This window comes from Eucalyptus grandis, chromosome 3 (assembly GCF_016545825.1).
Source record: "Eucalyptus grandis isolate ANBG69807.140 chromosome 3, ASM1654582v1, whole genome shotgun sequence".
Classification (NCBI taxonomy): Eukaryota; Viridiplantae; Streptophyta; class Magnoliopsida; order Myrtales; family Myrtaceae; genus Eucalyptus; species Eucalyptus grandis.
Genome location: NC_052614.1, coordinates 33,325,035 through 33,349,408, shown reverse-complemented (window position 1 = coordinate 33,349,408; position 24,374 = coordinate 33,325,035). Strand labels below are relative to the sequence as shown.

Genomic DNA, 24,374 nt, shown 5'->3' with positions numbered 1-24,374 from the left:
AGGCTCTTTGGGAAGCTATTGCGACAAGCGTACCGACGCCCAATTTGCGCTTAAACAAGTCCAACCGATGTAACTACAAGCTTTGTCTCGTACTGACGAACGCCCGAGCCGCCGTTGTCAAAATCGAGTCCAGTTCGACATATTTTATTGCATAAATATAAAAACTTTATTTGGCCAAAGCATTTTAATATTCATTTTTTATTGACAACCTGCAATGCAACTAGCTGAAATAATTACATCACAATCAAATTCTTTTTCTTTTATTTATTTATTTATTTATTTGTGGTTCAAAAGGGAACCAATACATTGTATCCGCCATCAATCTGAAGATGACATTTTGAGAAGCAAACACCGTCACGGACCATCTTCAACCTTGCGATGCCTGCAACTGGGGAAAGTTAGCCATGGAATTCATCTGCCGGGGATTCATTTGAAGCAGGTCTAAGCTTTTAAAAGGTACTCTCGATTTGCATATCTTGACTTCGAGCAGCTTGTAAGTGATTTTAGCTGAATGTGATTCGACCAGTATACTTTCTTGAAGGATTGGTGTTGATGACATGTATGTTTATTTGAAAAAATGGATGAACGCATGTAATAAAAGCTAATATATGTTAATTTTTTTATTTCATTTCCTCTTTCTTAATAATATTTCCTGAGTCGACTAGAATTTACTGCTGTGATCCAGAATGTACTTTCTGGCGTGAAGTTACTGATAATCCGATTCATTCCCATCGGGATGTATAAGAAAAGTGGTTTTGTGACTCTTGTAGAAATTAATAAGTACCCTGCTCATAGGTTGGTTGTGATTTCCTTTGGCTAAGAAAAAGGGTTTGGACAGGGCTGGAATCGACCTCATTTGCCATTAGAATATTCCGTTTGAGGCCCCAACGAAGCAATAACCACCCAAGGAGGAGCCCATCACCACAGTCCCATTGGATGTGAATGGAAAACTCAAGACTAGCGGTACACCTAAGTCCATGATTGTCTTTCAGAGACTAACCAAGATTTCCTGAAATCGATTGGAAAATTGAACCCATGTTTTGCAAACCAAGTCTTAAAAAACACGAGCAACCACCTGGTTGGTTGTGATGCAACAAGAATGAAGTGTCCAACATGTACTTAAGATTTTCTACCATCAGTTCCACTTCATCTGGGTCATATGATGCCGCGATTAGATAATCCTTTTGTAGTTATACCGTCTGAAATCTGTATGTTTTGCATTTACTGGTGGTTTAGTCTTTTAAATGAAGTGTAACATTCATAAAAAGTATTCAGGTTCATAGTTTTGCATATTAGCCTAAAAAGAATTGGCAGGATTGTTTCATTCGCTCACTTTCCTGTTTAGTTTAGCTTGCGTACACCATGAAAACCCCTTTGGGTATTCTAATGAACGCAAGGGAACACGTTCTGTCCAAGCATTGCTGCATGGTATCATAGCAAAAGTGAAATGTTTGAATCTCATCGCTCCCTCATATCGCTGCTTTACCTGTCTTTGTCGTAGTGTTTTCACCCGACGGACTCTACGACGTGAAACGTTCAGCAACTACTCATTTCAAAACCGAACAGAGAGGTGAAAATGAGAGAGGAAGGAAAAGATCATGAAGAAACCGATCAAGATTTTGATCACAAGAGAACGTGCACGGAGTGGGAGGCCATACTACCAACATTGCCCAAGCAAAGAGGGTGGATGACCAATCATCTTGTGCAATACCAAGGAGTTTGGTTAAGCCCTTCTGGTCTAAAAGGAGTCATGCTCGCAAGAGACCACTTCAAGTCTCTACCCACAGACATTCTCTTATCCACTTCTCCGAAGGCCGGAACCACATGGTTCAAGGCTCTTCTCTTCACAATCATGAACAGAAGAAATTATCCGTTCTCTTCACACCCTCTACTCACCACCAATCCCCATGATTTAGTACACTTCATAGAAGTCATGATTGATCAAACTCCTTCATCAAGTCCCATTAAGAACAGCTTTTCATCTCCGAGGTTGCTTTCTACTCATATACCATATTCCTTGCTACCGAATTCCGTCAAAACCTCCTGTTGCCGAATAGTGAATGTGTGCCGTGACCCAAAGGATGCACTCATTTCCCAATGGCAGTACTTTAACAAGCTAAGGCCGAAAGAAATGCCGCCTTTTCCGCTCGAAGACGCGTTTGAATTGTTCTGTGACGGCGTCTCGCATTTTGGGCCCCTTTGGGACCATGCCTTGGGCTATTACAGGGCTAGTCAAGAGTCACCCGAGAAGGTACTGGTCTTGACTTATGAAGCCATGAAGATGGATCCAACAGTCAATATCAAGAGATTGGCTGACTTCATTGGCCACCCTCTTGACCCAGAGGAAGAGAGTGGAGAAGTGTTGGAGAGGATGGTAAGCTTGTGTAGCTTTGAGAATATGAGCAGCTTGGAAGTGAACAAGAGTGGGGTACAGCAATTCACTGCCCAGTTCAAGGTGCCAAACAGCAATTTCTTTAGGAAAGGGCAGACTGGGGATTGGAGGAATCATCTCACTCCTACAATGCTGGAGAGTCTAAACAAAATAAGCAAGGAGAGGTTTAGCGGTTCTGATTTGGAGTTTCTTTACGGCTGAAAGCCTTTGAGGCAGGTCAAAAGAATTTTGCTTTGATTTTGATGTGGTATAGAGCTAGAATTGAGACAGAGAGGAGTAAAAGCCATAGTCGAAATATGCCTCTAATGTCATCTGCACGAAAGAACATTTCGTTGGGTGAGAATTCAATTAGTGCTCATGTAGGGTGAAAAAAATATACATTTGTACTGTTAAGTTATTAGAAAATTATCACCTGTAATATGAAATTATTGTAAATTTTGTTTCTTTTACTCTTAATTTCCAATATCAACCTTATCGATTAATTCGGAAAGATAGATAGTTATTTTCTTGATGATCACTACATATGCAATGCACGTTTATGAATCATCTTTTGTCAATAACTTCTAATAAACACGGTCAATCAATGTACGTTTCTCCCAAAAAAAAAAAAAAAGCATATGCTTCATCCACATTTGAATAGTATAATCCCAAATACTGAAATTTTACTTCACATCAAAAGTTGTCGTATAAACGGAGGTATTACATGTAATCGTGGACATTAAATTACAATCTCTCACTGAGAAAAGACTATCATGCATGTGATGAAATTCTGATAGAATATATAGCTAAACGATTATTTTAAACATTTTGTTGCAACTTCTTAAGTTACACTGGTGTGGCTTGAATTAGAAACTATCTAATTACCCTCGGCTTTTTAAGTTCGCCATCAAAATCCAAGGGCTCAACCCCGGATAGGCGTTGAAAACTACTAAGTGGGAGTGTGATAGGGGCAGAGGGAATTTCCGGTGGAGCGGTGAAATGCATGAAGATTGGAAACAACACCAACAGCAAAGGCACAATGCTAGGCTGACTAACACTAAGAGGCGAAAAGACTACTGACATTAAGTGGACAACAAAAGTTTTACAATTGGAATTCTTTGAGTAAAGGATGTCATGCCCAATGGTGAAAAGTAGTTGGGTTTAGCACAAAGGAACGCTGTGTCTCACTTCCACATTTGCCTCCCTATTGCTCTCCCAACCACTGCATAGACCTACATCACGAGTCCTCAATTATTTTCCCAGAACACTGAACACCTCAGCGTGCTCTTCTGCAGCAGTGCCCCAGTCGCAAGGCATTAGAGCGGCTGAGGACATCATTAGGATACAAATCTGTGAAGACGAACCCGTGCTAGTTACTAACAGGAGCTCACCAAAAGGTGCAAAGCAGAAATCTCTGCGTGGTCTCTATCCTGTGTCGATTCCACTTGGAAATTCCACGACCAGTGCGACCGACTATTAGCAGATATTGATTCGTACCTGTTTGGAATTACATTCCTTAAAGATATCCTTTTGGAAACGACAGAATGTTTTCGGCAGTCGTGTAGGACGAAGTGAGATCTTAGCTAGGGTGTTCGAGGCATCGTCGAAAAATGTTCCCGGCGCGATCTGCCAGGCCCTCTTGGAAGTACTTCCGGAGAAATACTGATACAAAGGCAATTCTGATTGGCATATAAACTGCTCCGGCGCCCAGCTCAGCCACGGATCAAAATAGGACACTTTACCAACACCACAAAGAATATAGGGATAATTACAGGAATAACCCCAAAAACTGTGCCTTTCAGTAATATACTCCTAAGACTTTTTTATGTGCATTTAGGTCTTAAAACTTGCACACTTTATGCCTGTCAAGACTTTCTGTTCGGTCGTTTTTTCGTTTAGGAATGAGAATCTCACATGGCTTCTTTTGCATCTTCTGTCCTACATGATGGAGGTTCCTGAGATACAAAACGGCACTCGCCCTGATCTAGCGAGGGCAAGCAGGCCCTCGCCTGCTCACAACTAGGGTGCTTTGGGCCCTCACTGACGAAGGAGGCCTTCACCCAAATCTACAGCCTCTCTTTCTTGTCTCTTTATATCCTATTATATGTTTAATTTTTCTCTTTTTCAAATGTGGCATCTATTTTGCGCCACATCAGCACCACATGTTTGCAAAAGAAAGGGAAAGATTTGTAAAACAAATACCACATAATATAAGGACTTAAAATCTGAACCTGAATAAGTTTTATGATTTGAATATACACATAATTCTTTTTTTGAGACTTGAGAGATGAAGAAGCACGAGTTTTAAGACTCTTGGTGTTAATTCCCCAAGAATTGTTCAGAAAGATAAGCTCTGCCTTACTGTATGAAGTGAAGTGTTTGCCACACTACTTCTGTTCATAATACAAATTTAACATAACCGGTGGGCAACTGCACACCTTGAAGGTCGTTAATATAGATCTACACTGAATTCGCACTCCAAAACTACAAAAATGTAACGATGATAACTTTTACAGGAGGTAATGTATAAGTTTTTCAAACAAATGGGCATCTGCATAGTAGAGAATGCATCAAAACTCTAACAAGGAATTACTTTGGTTGATCAATTATGAACACAAATACTCACCAGGAATGCTCCGTGTCAACCAGCGGTAGTTCAGCCTTAATGATAGGTCTCAGCTCTGCAGTTTCGTCCTTGTATTTCCTTTTACATTCAGGCAATTCTGCATTTCACTCGGCTTCAAAAGCAGTACGATTTCATTTAGAGGAAACCAAGGAGGTACTGCCCCTATACAATATGGCCTTACATAGAAGCTGCCCGTATACAAATTCATGCGCAAAAAACTGTTTCTAACAAGTTGATTATCCATACCAAATTGGTCTCCCTCACACAATAGAGAGAGACGTTCTTTTGTTATTTATTCACTTTTTATTATCATCAGGTACATGGAAAGCACATTTGGCCATCCAAGGTTCTTCATTGCTGCAATTTCCTTGGCACTACTTTGCACACTGTAGTAGTCAGGTTAACCATAACCTACAGTCGTATTTCTATTATCAAAGAGTCAAAGGACGCTGGGAAAATGGCATTGCATTCAGAAAAAGATAAAAACAATAATTGCAATATGCCAACAGATTTTCTCCTCCTCCGTGAGTTGCCCACCCGGACTCTCATGTTTGTATTTTTACCAGTAAAGTACTCAGTTAACAGATTAAGTTTGAAAAGGGGAGGAAACTCCCAATTTCTCCAGTAGTAACAGCTAGAAAGCTAACTTCTTTCCCTTGAAATTTTGCCAGGTGTGCAACAAAACCCCCATTTACAGTGGATAACTAACCTCAATCAAAATAGGTCTTGAAATTTGCTTCCTTGATGACAGCAGAAAAATCATAATCAATGTTACCATTTTTTGCCCATATAACATGCCAATGTAGAATGTCGAACCATTTGTCAACACTTGGTGAATGCAATCTCCTCGTCACCATCAATAGAGATGTGGTCGTCATCATAGAAACAATCACCTTCTGAAGTCCCCACAGCTCAGCGAGCAACAAGCTTCATTTTCCTTACCTTCTATTTGACAACCATCTCTGAAAAAATATCATATCTAGAGTGAAGCAACATAAAAACCATTTAATCACACTACAGTCTATACCTTCCAAACAAACAAAAGAACAATATCAGGAATCGGAGCAGAGATTTAATGGAGATGCCATGCAAGAGACTTCATTCAACAAACCTGAGCCTAATAGATCCCGGCGATCTTCATAATTCAATTTTTAACCAAGCACCTGCACCGTGCTCAAAACATGTTAACGAATGAGACTTAGGAGAGTTGCACAGATCAGCTAAAGTAATTTACGACAACAAAAGCAACCATCTTCAAGTATGCAATGACATTAACAATTGGGAAGAGCTTCCTATGTAAAACTTAGTTACACATTAAAGTACATGATTGTCAGCTTTTAGATGTAGGTGCACAGTGATTGGCTCAGTCATTTGTACAACTTAATGTGCTCATAAAGAATAATTACTGTCTTCCATGAGGCCACAAATTTGAGTTATGTTGTGAGTGACTCTTTGGTCAATATGTGCTGTAGGCATGTGCTATCTCGTGTGGAGAGACTTCAAAAATTCTACCACGCCAGTAACGTTCCGATGACAAGCTCGTACACCTAGGGTGGAATGAGTTGCTATAGCCAAAACTTAACATTTTGTAATGGGTATGAATCCCTTATGGTGACATCCAGAGGGTGCTGGTCACCCCTCCCCACCCATCCACTTAACAGAAGAAAAAGAAGAACCACCCTAGCTAAACTTTTATAATTTCGCTGATACAATTACATTAATCTGCTCAATGTTTTATATGCATTTATTAAGCAAAGCCTTCCATCAAGATGATGGTGTCATCCACACATTAAGTTGCAACCAACAGCAACAGATCATTAGTGAATAGCCGATCTGATATGAAAAGTATATAGAAAACGTTGAACAAGGATAAGGGAGAGTTTAAATTCCTGAATATTTCACAGAAACAGATAATTGCTATGGCATATGCTGATCCAATCGAGACATAGATCCTGTCGTGCACTCTCATCTCAACCCAAGGCCTTGTTTAACCTTTAGGAGCAACAGGATGAAAAGCCAGTTTTTTCTGTCTTATCAACCAAAAATTCCAGCAAGTAGCAAAATTAGATGGCGTGAATATGAGCAATGGGATATAGGAGAATCAGACTATCGAGCGAATAAACATGACTAACTTTAATAATAAAATGGTTGAAGAAATCCTACCTTAAGTGCATGCCAGTAAATTGACTGCTTTTGAACTTCAAGATCTTAACTGAGTTTTCACAGAACAAAAGCATTGGTTTAGCAAAGTCAAAGCATAGTTGTAAAACACAGACCCAGCTTTTGCAGATCTTCATCCAACCTGTTTGCAGGTTCCTAGCCAAACGAGGAGATCGAATGGCTGCAAAACAAGAAGGATGGTTGGAATGTGTCAAATCAAAAGCCAACATAATTACACTCAAAGGGAAACCAAGAAAACTAAAAAGCATAATCTGCTCCAAAGCTTCTGGGTTTGGCATAAGTTTTCCTCAAGACATTTTTTTCATATTTCTTTTAATAATTCATCAAAACAGGTTTCAAATAAACTATTACATTTCTCTATTTGAATTTTCTATAATTGGAATTAATAGCTAACATCTACCAGCACGATCATCCATTGCAAGGTTCTCAGTCATAACTTTAATTAGCAGCCCCAGTGGCTTGGTGTGGAATCATTGAATTCTCAAAGGACTAAAGGCACCGAGGGTCCATGAACTATTGCAAAATGTTCAATCAGTTTACTCTACTTTTGTTCTTCTTCTTCTTCTTCTTCTTCTTCTTTTCTTCTTTGCAATTGAGTCCTTAAATTTTATTTTTCTACTCAAATTGGTCCTTTTGAGAAAAAAACAGGTGGAGATGCTGACATGGCCGTCAAATGCAATCGAGATTTCATTCTTGTAACGGGTCAATGCATCTGCTCTTCCTCTTCTGGCACCTTAAATAGCAATTAAAACAAACAAAAATGTTTTCAAAATTTTAGAGATATATAACAAAAAAAATCAAAAGATCATTCTATCGAAGTGCATCCGTCTCCATCAAGTAGGTTTGAACAGCATTCTGGAGAGTTCGCATTCATCTTTTAACAAATAGGTTCTGCTTAAAAAAATAATTGGTGAAATTTTTACCAGGGATCTTACTTTTTGCCTGCAATTTCTTCACTCACCTCTACAATCTTTCACCAAGCTTGCAGAGAATCTGCAGATTTTATTCTTCGATCTTCTTCACAGGTTGCCACAGAAGCACGCCTCTCCAAGTCCCCGACCTTCACAACGTTCACCACCTCAAGGTCGAGCACTACCACCCACTTTGATATTCTTTGACGACATAGGCTATGACCCTCACCTCAGATCTGGGTGAGGGTTGCAGATCTCAGCAAAGGCCACAGCCATCACTGCCAGAGAAACGAGGGCCGCTAGTGGCAAGGTGGCAGCAACTCTGACCGGCAACTAGCAAAGCCAGTGATGACCACAACCTTGCCTGGCTCTTCCTTTTTTTTTTCTTTTTTCTTTTTGAGCACACAAAAGTAGTGGCAAGGGTTGCACCAACTTCACCTGAGCCCAGCAAGGAATGCCCTCCCCCACCAATGCATGGGTGGCATCAGTGCTGCTTCTGCCTTAACTGTAGCTACCATCGTCCTCAACTTCTCCTCTGTTTGAATTTTCCTTTTCTTTTCCAGATTTCAATTTTTCTAAAATCTTGAAATCAACATTTTTCAATTACCATGTAAGATGCCATATAACGTGACATGCCAACATTTAATAGCCACATCAGCATCTCCATTTATACTTTTAACAGAAGGACCAACTTGAAGAGAAAAAAAGTATATATTTCAGGAACCCAATTGCACAAGGACAATAATTGAGGGACCTGATTGACCAATTGAAATGCATCATACACTATTATAACCTCAAAAGTCAATTTTGAGCAAGAGTTTTCTGATTCCCTCTGTATCACTAGCAACTGCAAGTCAAGTTGTGAAAGAATAGTGTCACAACAGATCATCTGCACTGAATAAGCTCATATCTACCTGCAACAGACATACAAAAATCAAATTTCCAAAAATGAATAACCCCAGATCCAGATAATATGGTTCCTAAACTGATTTTTGTCTAGGACACAAAAATCATCACTTGTATAGGAATTCGAGTGCATTCCCTAGGAAAAAGCATGGTATGGGAGCTCAGAACTTTTCCATCGAGAGGAAGGAAACTAATTGGTCCAAATCAAAGATTTAATCGAAGTTATTGCTCCCACAAATGCCATCCATGTAAGTCCAGGATAAGTTGTTTGGGTTGTCTGATTATATGAACAAATTTTACAGAAAAGTTAAAAAACCTTGAGTATTTCTGAAAACTTTCATGGTTCAGCTTGGGCACAAAAGGAGTGGGAATCAGACTACAAAGTGCAACAGCAGCTATATTAGTGCAACTCTATGGGTATAATTCAATTTCAAAGATCATGAAAGGAGAATATGAATATGATTTAAACACGCAGGTGTAAGATCTCCCATGTCCCTTAACTGGATTAGGAAACGATTTAAAGAAAAAAACACAGTCACCAAAAGACAGACAGATGATTCAAATAATGCACAGACAGGTTATACCTTGCTGTGACTTTGAGAAATGTCTCATTAAAGATCTAAGAGAAATTAATTGGAAATTAAAAATAAAAATAATAAATAAAAAAAAAAGTACAGAGTGTAAACTCACCATTTTTGACATCTTTCATGTAATAATGCATTCGAAAAAAGTTATTTTTTTGTTTAAATCATATACCCTTATTCCTTTGAAGTTCTGAGAGATCAACATAAAAGTTATCCCACATGCAAACAACAACAACCACCACAATGACAGCAACAACAGTAACCAAAATCTGACTTCCTAACTTTCTAATGACAGCTTGAACTAACACAAAAAATTTGGGAATCGCACAAATAACATGAAATCTGTTAAGGAAAAACGGAGTGCGCACACTAAAATCTTGACAAAAAGAATATTAAAATGCTTGATCCCCATTTGTTAATTAATTATTTCCTGTCTTTCTATACCTTTCTTGTCATCTCACTAGAATGAGCTAGAGCTTTCTATTCCATAGCAATTCTAAAAAACCCCCAAACTGAAATCTAAGAGGAAATATAAGCACAACCTGTCATGGCAAAAACAAATGGAACCTCTATTCCCAGGGAGCTGGTTATTGATGTAGCTTTTCAACCTGCAACATCCAACCATCAGCAACAAAGTTAATCAAGCCAACGATAGACAATGATCATTAAGAAGCATCCACATCAATGACAAACCTGGAGCTTAATGCAGCATACAATACCAAAGGGCACTCTAGACAAAAGCAGGCATCATTCATGGCCATGTTGGGTTGAAATTGAAACATGACCAAGTGAAAGATGTTTAAGCACCAACATGATCTTCATTTCCTGGATGACTATCCTGCCATGGATCTTGTCTTTCCATCACCCACATAAGTAAACTTAGAACGACATAGTTGTCTTCACCTCCATGATATTGTAACTGGTCTTCTCTGAAAGTGAATACATGATTATTTATCCCAATCCAACTACATCCTACTGTCTTTCTGACACCCCCATCTTTCATTGCCATCCTAACTCGAACAATGCCCTCCCATCTGCCCCTCATTTCATATTCCCTAGCTAGGACCAAATAAGGTACCGATGACTGAGGCTCCACTTCCATCATCCTTCTTACAACTTCTTCCATGAGTTCCAAATCTCCAAGCAAACTACAGAGCCGAAGCATCAATTCCCACATCTCATAATTGGGCTCATAAGGCATCTTTTCTACAACATTGACAATTTCTTGGAGTTTTCCATACTGGCTCAACAAGTTCAAGACGCAGGTATAATGTTCTCCCGCAGGAATTATTGCATACTCTTCCTCCATGCATGAAAATGTAGCCATTCCTTCAGCAAAAAATCCTCCATAGTCACAGGCTTGCAACACGGCATATAATGTTATTCTATCTGGTGGCAGACCCACTTGAAGCAATTTCGCGAATAAGCCTAGTGCCTCAATTACCTTTCCATTGCGAGTCAAACCCATAATCATGCAATTCCAAGAGATCAAATCCTTTGCAACCATATGAAGAAAGACCTTCATGGATGAGTTTACTAAACCAACTCTGTTGTACATATCCAAAAGAGAACTAGCGAGAACTACATCTGATTCCAAACCTGTCTTAATAACCAGGGAATGCAATTGATTTCCCTGCTCTGCCTGATGAAAAGAAACAGCACCCAGAACACTGCTTAAGGTAAACTCAGTCGGCTCGAGGCCTTTCCTCAGAACCAGAACAAAAAGATTTAGAGCAACTTCCCGATGGTCATGGTAAATGTAGCTTGAAATCATGGAATTACACAGAGCTATATCCCATTTTTCTACTTTGTCAAAGAACTGAACCGAATACTCCAATCTGTTGCACTGGGAGAATAGATCAATGATGGCACTTGCAACTATTGCATTGGAAAGAAAGCCCATCTTTGTAGACAAACAGAAAAGTTGTTCACCCTTCTCTAGTTGTTGCAAGTTGCAACAGATTGTGAAAATCAATGAAACTGTAAACTCATCTGGAGATTGTCCTACATGAAGCATTGTGGTGAACAGCTCCAGTGCAGATTGACTTTGCCATGAGTTGCATAGCCCTGAAATCAGCGAGTTCCAAGAAATGATGTCAATCTTTTCCATGGTCATAAATACTCTATAAGCATAGTCAACAAGACCAAGCTTCCCATACATGTCAATCAAAGAATTTCCGAGCACCACATCATGTGCATTCATGCCACTCCTGATCATTCTAGCATGGATTTGCCTGCCATGATCAGCACATTGGACAAACGACGCCACCATGGAGTATGTGTACTGACTCGGTTCAACTCCAGCAGTTTGCATTTCCCAAAACAGCTCCAATGCATAATAAACAAATCCATTAGATGCATACCACGAGAGCATGGAATTCCAACTTACAACATCCCTTTGAGGCATTCCATCGAACATTACACGTGCCTTTCTAATGTCGCTGCGTTTCAGCAACCCTTTCAAGCAAATATTCCAAGACACCACGTTCTTGCCAGGGATATCATCAAACACGTTCAAGACATCCTTCATCGTGCCAAAGCACGCGTACAAATCCAGACATCGATTACCCAGAAATGTGTGGCGAGCAAGTCCAACTTTTATCAACTGCGCATGGATGGCTTTGGTATAATGAAGAGATTTCAAAGACAGACATTGATTTATGAGGTCAGAGTAGTAGGACACCAGCGAGGACCTTTGCAGCCTATCCACTTGCTTTAGCAATGGGAACATACAATACTGCGGCCACACTGTCAATGCAGAGGTTCGTCTCGTCTGTGAGCGAAAACCATAGTTATCCCGTCTTCCACAGTATGCCCACTTACAACACCAGTCCCTATTCCACACCCATGACCTTCGTTGGACTGGATAACGAATTGGAGATAAAAGTCCCGTCAAAGAATCCCGTTTTGATGGGTGGCAAGCATTCAATCGGAAAGAAAATATCATGTACCGAAAGCTGACGATGAGCGACGCATTAAAGGATTTTACAAAGGCCTGGCAGTACCTCTTAGCTGCAGAGACCGAAATGCTCGACGAGGGAAGAACTGCGGCGCGACGGCGGAGATGCTCTGTATAGAATCTTCGACGCGACCGCGAAGAAACGCTCGGAGAGAAGAAGATACACAGGGCGGAAGAGGAGAGAAAAAGAGGCGAAAGAACACGGGAGCGGCTAGGCGGGAGCTTGTCTGATTTCCCGTTGAAATGGGGTAATAGAAATACTTAGAAATGTCCTTTATTAAGAGTTGAAATTTATTGTTTACAAAAAAAATTATCGAAACCCACCCGTGGTGGCCGAGTTGGTGAAATTGGGCCACATGCAAGGCCGGGGTTCGATTCCCCAACTCATCATAATGCGCGACTAAAATGGGGAGCTGGGTTCTTGGGCTAACACCATTGGTTTACACATAGATGCTACTAAAGTGGAGAGCCGTGAGAGTTGGGTCCCTGCACTAGCACCCTGCAGTTTACGCACGCTTAATTGCTGTCGGCCGCAAGGTAGTTCCATGGTCATAAAAAAAAAAAATTATCGAATGAGAAAATATGAATACATTACATACATACATATATATACACACATACACGTAAAGTAATTCATACTTTACATTTTACAACATGCGATGTTTAGTTGCCTTTTTTGATTACTAATTATTAAGTCATGAAACAAGCATGCGTCATTAATGATTATGTTTCTTAATCAGTGATCATTTGACAAATTAATATCAATAATTGTCTGAATTTTTAGTACTAGTAGTCCCCAAAATTGAAATGCCATAAATTGGGGCTCGGCTCATCTTTCAACGATTGGACTGAAGTTTAAGTGGTGCTTAAAAATCTCAAAAGAAATTCAAGATCACATTTAATTTGACCTAAAATTTGATTTGTGATTATTCTCATTCTAATGAGGAAGATTGCAATGATTCAAAACAACTACAAGCACATTGGACAAGGGAGACCTGAGCTCCACTTCGTGAGCATTGACGTAAAAGAAGCAAATACTAGGGAGAAATCCTAGTGGGATCGTTCTCTCCAATTTCATACATCTGTAAGGTGTAATTATCCCAGAAGTCAAATAACGGCCAACACTTTCAGTGGTTATAAACGATTAAGACTATCCGATAGTACCCACTCACGTATGACTGCGCTAGTTGAGGACTGGACTCTTGATCCCGAAGTCAGGGATTCGACTCACGTTTGCTACAACTCTCAAAACAGTTCTGTGATTTAAGTGGGGGGCTCCGGGGTAGGTTGCTTGACCAGTCTCCCACGAGATTTATATCTAAATAGTGACTTGCGACGACGTCTGATGGTGCCACCAAGCATCAGAGGGCGGTGTGACCCCAATTAGCGTAAGCAAAAGGGAGTCTCCGGCGGTTCCTCAATCACCAAAAAAAAAAAAAAAAAAAAAAAGACTGTCCCATAGTCTCCGAGGTGGAAAGATGGACAATTCCTTATCAAGGTGTCGGAGGAAGACTACAACTCTTCGAGTAGCAAGATAACTACTTCAAAGAGCACAATGACTGGGCTTTTCCCAATGAACACCATGAATATCCAAAAGAAGAGGTGTTGAGTACGATGCAACGTTTAAGCTAGTACCTTGAAAGCGCGAGTTTGCAGGACAAAACTTGAGGAACAAGTGATACAGCACGCCTAATATGATAAGCCTCTGTTATGAGGAAGGCCACCCTCCTGAAAAGCATGAAATGAAAAAGGCCCAATAACCCTTAGAAGGCTTAGCAGCAAGACCAAATCCACTGGACAAAGGCTACATGCTAAAGTGGCACCTTTCCCGACGACAGCACAGACTAATGCCAAACTAGAGGCAAGGTTTGGTGTAGACTCAAAGGTTATTGTTGAATGCATAAATAATGGAATACCAAATTCGTCACATAAGTTACATTGAGTGCTTACATTTGTTGTCGTAAGATGTAAGCGCAGGAGCAGAATAAACACTGACCAAAATGCAGGCCTTCTTTTTGGAAAATGTAGACAAGGATTTAACTGAGAAGATCACAATGGTTAACATTATATATAAAAAAAAACAGCACAATGACAAATACACGACTTGGATTAAATTTGAGGTGCTTGAGCTCACGCATGCTAGGTCCTATTAAGCGACCAAGAGAGGATTGAATTGGTTTTTCAAATGCATAAAAGCTGATTTTTAATTCGAAGGTGAGATTTATAGAGATTTTGTTTGGATGTGCTCACTCCTATTTTACAATTCTACCCATTATATAGTGATCAATTCAATCCTAAATATTTGAATTATGTCAATGTAATCTTATACATTCTGATGATTTGTCATTTTAGTGCTGAACTCTTTAGATTTGCCAATTTAGTGATAAATCTTTTAACATAGACACCTCTATTTAAAAAAAAAAAATCTTTAAATTTTTCCTTTCACCTATGGTCAATACTCAGCCATAGCTAATGCGGGCCGTGACACCCCCACCTATGGTCGATAGCCAGCCATGGCCAAGTACTAGCCACCAACAAAAGGAAAAATAAAAGAAAAAAAAATAAAAAATAAGGACTTTAGAAAATATTTAAAAATACAAAAATTTTCCACAATTGTGCCAACTATACCTCGTAGGCTGGCTGGCATCCACGTCAGCGATTTCCAAGCGAAATTAATCAAAATGACTACATTGGCAAATCTTCAAAAGGTTTAGCACTAAATTGACTCAATTGAGAGCTTTATTACTAAATTGGCAAATTATCAAAATGTCTAAAATTAAATTAACATAATTAAAATATTTAAGATTGAATTGGCTATCATAAAAGGTTCAACACTTTTTGAACAATTTTACTTAGTCCAACTGGGTGCAAACACTGCATTTTCACAAGGATTGACTCCTTCTGTAGCTACTTCCTATAGACTAACTAACTATTGGAGCACTTCCAAAAAATTTCACTCCTTAAACATACAGCATAGTAGATTCACTCTCCCCTAATTGTAAACCAAACCTCTTAAGTGTTTACAAGGAGTCCATCATATATTTGGTCTCTTTGTTACACAAACATCTACACTTTAAATACAACCATTTGTCTCGTGTGTTCACAAATGAGTTTGCCACTTTGACTAACTCTTAGGATTTGCACTCAATCAACTGCAACAAAGCTATGAATAGATAGACATCAAGAACACTTGTTATCTTTCAATTATTCTTTTTGAAGCACTTGATGACCAGCTCCATCCCTCTCATGGTTTTTTCTTCTTAGAGGTCTTCAAAAACAAACATTAGTTATAAACCCACTAGCCATTATGTCCACTTGTCTTCATGTCAAAAGTCCCCTAGAAATTTCTTCAATATCATATCTAGAAGCTTTCGTTAATCAGGCCGATTGAGCAATCTTCTATATACGACAGATTTTGCCCTTATCTTGCTCATCAATCTCCAAAAGGAATTTTTCTATTGATTTAGGCTACAATATACTAAGGATATCCATAGTTTGTTATTTTGACGGTCCAACATTATGTACTTTTTTTATGTGCATAGTTCAAACAACACAGTTCTTCAATATTAAGATGAGGTGCACAAACCCAATGCAATAAAGTGTAAAAGCAAGAAAAAAAATTGAGAGATAAGGTTTATCCCAATTCATCCTTAAACTCATACAACATCCAATAGAGGATTCTATTAAAATTAACACCACCCTTACAAGTCTCAATTACAAGAGAAAGAGAATATACTCAATAGTTATTCATGAGCCTAAATCCAAACTATCTAAAATATACAGGTCCAAATTATAAATGCCCCCTACAACCCTTGCCAGGGCAGCCCCCAGCCACTCACCAAGGAGCAAGACCTCCGTGCCTTCCTATTGATTGGGAGTATGAACCATACCCCAACAATCAATAGGACGCTTCATCACTTGTTTTTAAAATGTTCTTCTATTGTTCCTAGTAGTTGTCTAATTTATCATTGCAAGAGTTTAGTTCTTGTTTGCCTGTGAATTCTTCAGTATGATAGTCCTCGCACACCCTATTCCCCTTCATTGTTATAGTATCTTCTTTCTTGCTCTGTACCTTGCAATACCTCCCATAGTTTTACATCCCATGGATCCCAAGATCCATACGAGGCCTTAGATGATGCCTTTTAATGTCATGCTTAGGATGGCTTAGCCCTCATTATCTCATTGATTAACGCTACATACTAAATCAAGATTTTTAAATACTCGGTTACGTATTATTATTTTCAACATCCTTTTAGGAACGTTTTCGGTTACATTATATATTAAATCTAGAATTTTAACTTGTCAAATGTTTGTTTTGTTTTTTTATGGCAAGACCATCTTGTAAATCCCTACCCTAAAGGAGATTGAAGCTGTCTTATCTCCATCCACCTGACTAAAGCACCCAAACCAGATGAGATGCCCAAATTATTTTTCCTACACAAAGAGTTGCATGAAACTTTCATCACATTAACCAATGCCAAATGATGCTTTGAAGGTGGAACATTGGCAACCGATCAGCCTATGAAATGTGATGAGCAAAATCATTTAAAACATATGTGTGTATCAAATCAAGCTAATGCTATATGTTATTTATTCCAATAAACAAGCAGCATTTATTTCAAGCAGATGGATTTTCGAATGTTGTTATTTCCTCTAAGCTTATTCATGAAATGAATCAGTGTCGGGGACAAGGAAGATGGGGAGGAGCCTAGCTCGATATGCCCAAAGCTTACAACAAAATGGAATGGCGTTTCCTTCTAGAGGTTTGATGCAGATTGGGGTCTAATACTTCTCAATAGTTACTTACTCCATCCCAATCGATGGATCACCTTATTGTCTGATACAACCCACACGTGGACTTCAACAGAGTGACCTCTATCAATATCTTTCTATTTGGCATCGAGTCTAGTCCTTGTTAGGGAATTTGATAGCTGATGAAGATAGAACAGTAATTTAGAGTTCTTTGATGCTTTGATTTGTGATTATGATAATTGTCATTAAGGTATTATTTATCCACAGTAATGTTATATCGTGTTAAAAAAATACACTTCTAAGATATAAACCAAAGCCATAGAGAAACGAGTTCAACAATCGCTCAATTTTTCTCTTGGAACTTTATCTCTAATATGTTGTCAAACTTATGTGTGAAGAGAAGAATAAAGAAAGTTGTGAAAAAGACAGATTTGTTGTTAGTATAAATTATTGTGATGAACCATGTATGATTTGGTCCTATTTACAAGCAACTAAATCAATACATCTTCTAGGAATATGGATATTATTGCCCACCATCACCACTTTTCATAATCAACCATCATTTTTTTTTTCATGTCAACAATCACTTCTTCTCATATTGAACAATCACTTATTTTCATGTCCAACAATTACTTCTTTTGATGATGACAAAATTATTCCGACAATCTCCTATTTAATTTGATATCTGTAGTAATATTACATAAATTCATACATACAAAAAGGTATTTATTTAGATTTGAAATTTTAATTAGTGTAAATAATTTCATTAATGAAATCAGTGGTAGATAAATCTTTGAGCCATATTCCATTTGTTTTTCAAATTATTACATATGTGAATTTACACACATTCAATTAGAAATTTCATAAACATTTACAAAAGTTCATCTAATTTTTGTTAGAAGCGGCACCATTTCTTATGTTCATATAGGTGAAATTCTTAACTTATTACCTCAGTGTTACCTTGCTAAATCCATGAACTTCATTAAAAGTATTTTCTTACACTCACTCTTCTGACTTTCCATGAATACTAACCCCATACCTAGTACTTGATCATTGTCAAGAATACAATAGCTTGTTGTTATTCATTGAACTTAAACGTCTCAAGATTTTCTTAGGGAATGGATCAGCCAAGTTATTATTTGTCCAAACATAAATTAATGAAATAATTCCATTAGTAATTAATTGCCAAACAAACTCATGTCTCAAGCCAATGTCTAGATTTTTCATTGCATATTTAGTGTATGCCATAGATATTATTGTCTCACTATCGTAATGTAAAGATATGGTTGCCATTAGTTGTGGCCATAACTCTTTATCTAATATAAATTATGAGCCATTCAGCCTCTTTACCAGTCTTCGATAGTGCTATAAATTTATATTCCATCATTAAATGAGTTATACCCGTTTGCTTTATTGAAGCAAAAGAGACTAAATCATTTGCACAAGAGACTCCATCATATGCAAGCTTAAAAATCCAACCAAATTGTGCTAGTTATCCAACTACCCTCTGAATATCCTTCTAGGACTGTTGGTTGTCTTTCATGAAATAGATTATAATGCAAATTTATAAAGTAACCGAGAATTTTACTTATGGCCTTCACTAATGCATAGTACCATGATTACTAGTAAATATGGACAATTTACACACAATAATTGTTATATCCAGTATAAAGTAATGCATAGAGCATACATTAGACTTTCGATTGTACTAGCACATGCTAATTTTGCTAAAGGTTGCCTAGTATTTTCCATTGATATAATTAACAAATCATATGGTACGTTTGACTCTTTAATACACAAATGCTAGTATTTTTGTATGATTTTTTCCACATGGTAGCCTTGACTTAAAGTATAACCCCAATATGTTTAATCACTTCGATATGTAAAATTATATCCACTTCTCCCAAATCTTTCATTTTAAGGATGAGAATATACTTTTTATTTTCATTTATGACATGTATATTTGTATCAATAATCAGCGTATTATCTACATATAAGTATATTACACTCCGTATTCATTATTGTACTTTGAATAAATGCAATTATTAGCATTGTTATGCTCAAATCTATGTGATAATACCATTCAAGATTGTGGCCTTGCTTGATATACCGATATTTGTCCCCTTGACATCAAGTCCCATTCCACTAGTTGCGCCCATTGATACAGTTCATTATAATTTGTCAGGCTTAAGGGCACCAACCGACCTCTAATGTCCAACCTTAATCCATTTAAGAACCTCTTAGCCTTGTCTTCTCGATCTTCCACTATTCTAAGGGCAAACTTGGAGAGCTCCACAAATATTGCCTTATACTAGTCCACTATCATGTTGTTCTGATTCAATTACATGAACTCCATCGCTTTCTTATCCCGAGTGCAGTCTAAGAAATGTTTTCGAAAGAAGTCCCCAACAAATTCAACCCTAGTTGCCTCTGTACCTTTAGGGAATATCATTTTTTCATCGCTCTCCACCAATTATCAACGTTTCCTTGAAGCTAATACTCTGTTAATGATACCTTCTCCGTGTCCGTGCAGTTCAATAACGCGAATATCTTTTCCATTTCATCTATCCATAACTCCGATTCCATGGGATGACCGGTCCAATAAATTGTGACAGCTTCAACTTCAGAAATTGTTCCACCAATCCTTGTATTATGCATTCCTTGCCTGCCTGTTGTTGGGCTTGCCTTTCCAATAGGGTTGTCACATTAGCAAGTGCTTGTAAAATTCCTTCCATACGAGGGTCTACCCTCAAGGAAGACCCATTTGCAATCATTCCTCATCCAATTCCTCTCATTCTAGCAACTCCTGATTTCTGCACATCGATCACTAATTATTAGTCGAACGAGCACTTTTACAAAACTAACAAGTAACAATTGTCACAATTGTCACTAATACCCCATAAGTAACAAAAGTTACTAGTTCTCTTCAAGGTAATTTCAACAATCAAAGAAAATTAATATCGTAATGCACACATTAATCCTATCCATTCTTATCACTGGCACACCTTATCACTCCAAGTAAACCTATGCTTTGATACCACAAAGAACAAAGCTGTGACGTCCCAATAGCGTCACTTACTAATCATAAGTAGAAACTAATTATTAGTGTAATTACAGGACTTGACTTAATTAGCTATTACACAAGAGGTATTCCACCTTGAATGATTAGCATGTATAGCATGAATATTACAAGGAATTGGAATCCTCTAAGGCACAATTGTCAAACAATTTAACTCAAGCATACACAGTTCATCATAAAAGTAGTGTCATTTCCATTTCCTTTCTTACTCGTTTTACTTACATAGACACGGGAGCTTCTACTATATCATGCATACCTATAAAAATATTTACATGTTATAACCCAAAAGTGTACGCATCAAAAGCCTGAGAAGAGCATCAAAAGAAGCCTAACTTCACTACCCCATAGACTAACCCATGTCACTAAAAAAAGAAAAAGAAAAAAAAATCAACAACAACAACAACAGCTTCCACACGATCCAAGTGCTCTAAGCACCACCCGCTCCCGCTCTAAGTCCATCATCTCCAATCCAAAGAGGCCCAAACAATTCTCCTTCATGGTTAACGAACCATGCCATGAATCGCATAGGTATCCAGTTAGTACGCCCGTCATCCATCCATAGGGTGGCTTCATATCGTGCGTAGGTCAGGTTAATGTTGGGCTCGAAAACATCATGAAAGGGAACATCAACCTAGACAATGACCACACATCGAGCAATGGGAGGGACATCCATTCTAACGATATGAAAAAACATAAAAGAATGAGCAATGCCTAGTAAATAACAATAGGGCTCTAAAGTAGACAATCCATCAGTCACTAAGAGAAATGCATGATTCAACAATAAGCAACATACGTAGACTAGAACATGTTATTACATAATTCCCTCCATTGTCACACATATTCACATTCACATGCACCCCAAGCAAAGCACAGCAATTTCATTACACAATTCTTATATAACCATCCAATGCCAAGATAAGATGCAAGCCACACATGAACACACCCACTGAATATATTTAATTCATGATATGTCCAATATCCACCCTCGAGTCGGATTTTTTCCAAATCACTAGCTGTTTCAATTGAGTCACTTCCAAATCATTCATCCAGACTTCCATGGAATCCCCACCATGGGCATCTCATTCCAAAGCATCTCAATATCACACAGCCGAGGCATCCCAATCACACAATAGGGGTATCTCACTCTGAGGTATCTAGGTTTCATAAGTCAAGGCATCCATGATCAAACAGAGTAGGCAACCTACTCCCAAGACATCACTAGTATCACAAAACCAATGGAAACCTCTTATAATTAATTTATTTCACACAATACAAACATTCACACCTTAGATTAGTCACACCACAATAGCATACTTGTAAATTTAGTATATTAAATCATTCCAAAACCAATACTCAAGTGGTCACGCATGTAACTTCATGGTGTGCTTCATCTATTGTACAAGATACTCGATCAATCCCAACTGAATCTCACCTTATTACATGTAAGAGAGAGAGAGAGAGAGAGAGAGAGAGAGAGAGAGAGAGAGAGAGATATATATATATATATATATATATATATATATCAATTGATAAAATATAAGAGACCATAAGGTTTCTGAAAGGTCGACAAAAGGTTCAAACCAGTTTTCTACAAATGTTTGTAAAAATCATATTAGAGCAGAAAGTGGACAGTTTTGAGCAGTTTGGAACATCGGAGTCAAAACTATAGTAAATCACTTTGAAAAATAGTAAAATTTTAATATGTTATAGAAAATATAATGATAAAACTTTCCATGAAGGACACTAGACCTATTTCTTATTGTATAGAGAGCAATAAGTCACTGACTTAACCTTTAAACCAGGAAAACATTTCCAGAATTATCACACACTAAGAAAATGCATTTCGATACCCAAAACAAGACCAGTTGTCACCAAATTTTAGTATGTTATACGTGAGAAAAAACCCTATAACTTTCATGAAAAAAGTATGGCTTGAATCTATTTTGAAAATGACAATCATAGAACACATTAACATCCCCTGTTTGCACCCCTCCACAGATCACTACCACGAAAAATATTCACATTTTCACTACTTGCACTACTTCTAAAAAATTTAAGGAAAATATATAACAAAGTATACGCGGTCTACTATAAATTTCTGAAGAAAAAAAAGACTAAATTCACAACAGAATCTTCAGTAAGAAATTCACAAAATATTGAGGCCTCAAGCATGCATTTTTGGACAGACCACCAGTAATTTTAGGATTCTACAAACTCTATCTCAATTACTCTACAAATCCTTATGTATGCCTTGTTCAAGCCTCAAGCATAGACATGTACAGCATCTATACCCCCACACCAATCACCAAAAGTTCTCCCCACACTTGAACAAAACTTTCAAATATGTGACCAAGCTACCAGCCTACATAGATCAACATGCATGACGTTTTTGTAGCATACCCAACCTTCTACCAACCCAACAGCAAACCATAACTCCTCTTCTACACCTATTCTCCTTATACCCGCCATGAAACCCGCATGCAAGCCATAAAATGCTTATCTAACTCCACGACCAGCAAGATAAACCCAAAATAGAGCCATTAAGAGTCATTTTTCTCCCCAAACCCGCACGATCCGCACTATGCTCAGTGATCCATAGATTATCCTAGCTTAGTACCCCCACCATTTCCTTACCCTCTCGATTCTTACCTTCCTATGCTTGCTAGCTCTTTAAAAACTCGAGCCTCTAGAGCTCGAATCTGCAGAAAAAATGCGGAAGAAAATAAAGGGTTTTTGCTAAGCTGAAGGAAAAAGAAAGGAGAAGAAGTGAGAGATAAGTCGGGGGGGAGAGTGAGAAATAAGTCAGAGGGGAAGAGTGAGGGGAAAGAGGAAATGATTAGCTTTCTTGAAAAGGTTTCCTAAATTTTCACGAGTTCTTAGGCAGTTCATGATTGATTTTTTTTTTTTTTCAATTCCCATGTTGTAGTGACCGAAGGGTGGGTGGAGAAGCCAAGAGAAGAAAAATTGGCTTGAGGTGGCTTCTTGCATGCAATTTCCATGCATATGTATTCAGTACAGTAAGGTTTTGGGGGCTAATTTTGGGATTTCTCTTGTACTCAATCATTAATATTCCTTAATATTTCTACCTGTTCCATTTCTATCCCTCTAGAATTCGGCCATACAAAAAAGAAAATCAATTTTAAGATTGTAACTAAGAGGAATCGTAAGAAAGTGTTAAAATTAATGCCATCTTCACGCATAAATTTGTAGATTAAATTAAACATGGTTAATAAAAAAAAATTGTTGAATGAACAAAAATCCTTTTTGCTCAAACCGGGCCTTACGCATACATCCCTAACTCTATTGGCCCCAATTCATGGCCCATCAGACCCTTTACTCGGCTGTCCAATGTCGAGCTCAACTCATGACCCGTTACTTGGCCCATCGAGCCCACGCTCGTAGCTTTCACATGGTCCACTAAGACCTTAGGCTCATGTCTCCTTATAGCCCATCGGCTCATCGCCTAGCCACTTCTAATATTCCAATCCCCTATCGGTGCATTCATAATTCTAGGATCTAGGGTGTCACAAAATGTTTCAAAGTAATAAATCTATCCATACCTTATCTGTCACTATTGTTTCTATTGAAATATAGTATGCGGAAAAGATAGGATATTGCAATTTACATAGACGTAATATCTCCAAAGAAATAAACAATGAATAATAAGGACATCGAATATTTACGTTGTTTGGTCCGAGTATTGGTACCTACGTCCACACAAAGAGCCAACAGTAAATAATCAACTATAATCGGAGAATTAGAGTTTATAATCACTTAAATACTCAATTGTTTCCTATACCTAAATTTAATCTCAAATCTAAAGTGTTTATAAATAAAAAAATCACTTGGACATATACTTATGGCACAAAATCACCGCATATTCAAGCTCAAACAAAACGCTCTACATATGCCAAAAGCAAGAACTCGAGCGTTCATTTTTTGCTTTGCATGTGTATGGCTTCACATTCTTGCTCAAGGCTTCGTGTGGCTCCTTCCAATGTGCAA

The 24,374-nt window shown here is 38.1% G+C and overlaps 2 protein-coding genes across 11 annotated transcripts; one reads left to right on the top strand and one right to left on the bottom strand.

The window, feature by feature from the left end:
* Positions 1-316: 316 nt before the first annotated feature.
* On the top strand, positions 317-2,848 carry LOC104437266 (cytosolic sulfotransferase 12). Of its 3 annotated transcripts, none has more exons than XM_010050181.3 (3): positions 318-456; positions 839-963; positions 1,502-2,848. In XM_010050181.3, exon 3 carries the CDS (start codon positions 1,577-1,579, stop codon positions 2,591-2,593), a length of 1,017 nt encoding a protein of 338 aa, XP_010048483.2. In that variant the 5' UTR covers positions 318-456; positions 839-963; positions 1,502-1,576; the 3' UTR covers positions 2,594-2,848. The 3 variants fall into 3 exon arrangements, with proteins under 3 accessions (XP_010048481.2, XP_010048483.2, XP_018726469.2); XM_018870924.2 differs by having other exon boundaries at positions 326-456; positions 822-963; XM_010050179.3 differs by lacking the exon at positions 839-963 and having other exon boundaries at positions 317-456.
* A 1,791-nt stretch (positions 2,849-4,639) lies between these two features.
* Positions 4,640-12,762, bottom strand: LOC104437264 (pentatricopeptide repeat-containing protein At1g43980, mitochondrial). 8 transcript variants are annotated; one of them, XM_039307986.1, is made up of 6 exons: positions 10,273-12,762; positions 10,122-10,187; positions 8,140-9,003; positions 7,161-7,338; positions 6,109-6,160; positions 4,640-5,976 (listed from the first exon to the last, which is right to left on the bottom strand). In XM_039307986.1, exon 1 carries the CDS (start codon positions 12,524-12,526, stop codon positions 10,379-10,381), a length of 2,148 nt encoding a protein of 715 aa, XP_039163920.1. In that variant the 5' UTR covers positions 12,527-12,762; the 3' UTR covers positions 4,640-5,976; positions 6,109-6,160; positions 7,161-7,338; positions 8,140-9,003; positions 10,122-10,187; positions 10,273-10,378. The 8 variants fall into 8 exon arrangements, with proteins under 8 accessions (XP_039163920.1, XP_039163921.1, XP_039163918.1 ...); XM_039307987.1 differs by having other exon boundaries at positions 4,640-5,959; XM_039307984.1 differs by adding an exon at positions 7,616-7,911 and having other exon boundaries at positions 4,640-7,338.
* Positions 12,763-24,374: the final 11,612 nt, after the last annotated feature.

Excerpts from the sequence above, each read along its gene's own strand:
- LOC104437266 (XM_010050179.3), top strand. The coding sequence starts at position 1,577 with ATGAGAGAGGAAGGAAAAGATCATGAAGAAACCGATCAAGATTTTGAT.
- LOC104437264 (XM_039307982.1), bottom strand. The coding sequence starts at position 12,526 with ATGATATTTTCTTTCCGATTGAATGCTTGCCACCCATCAAAACGGGAT.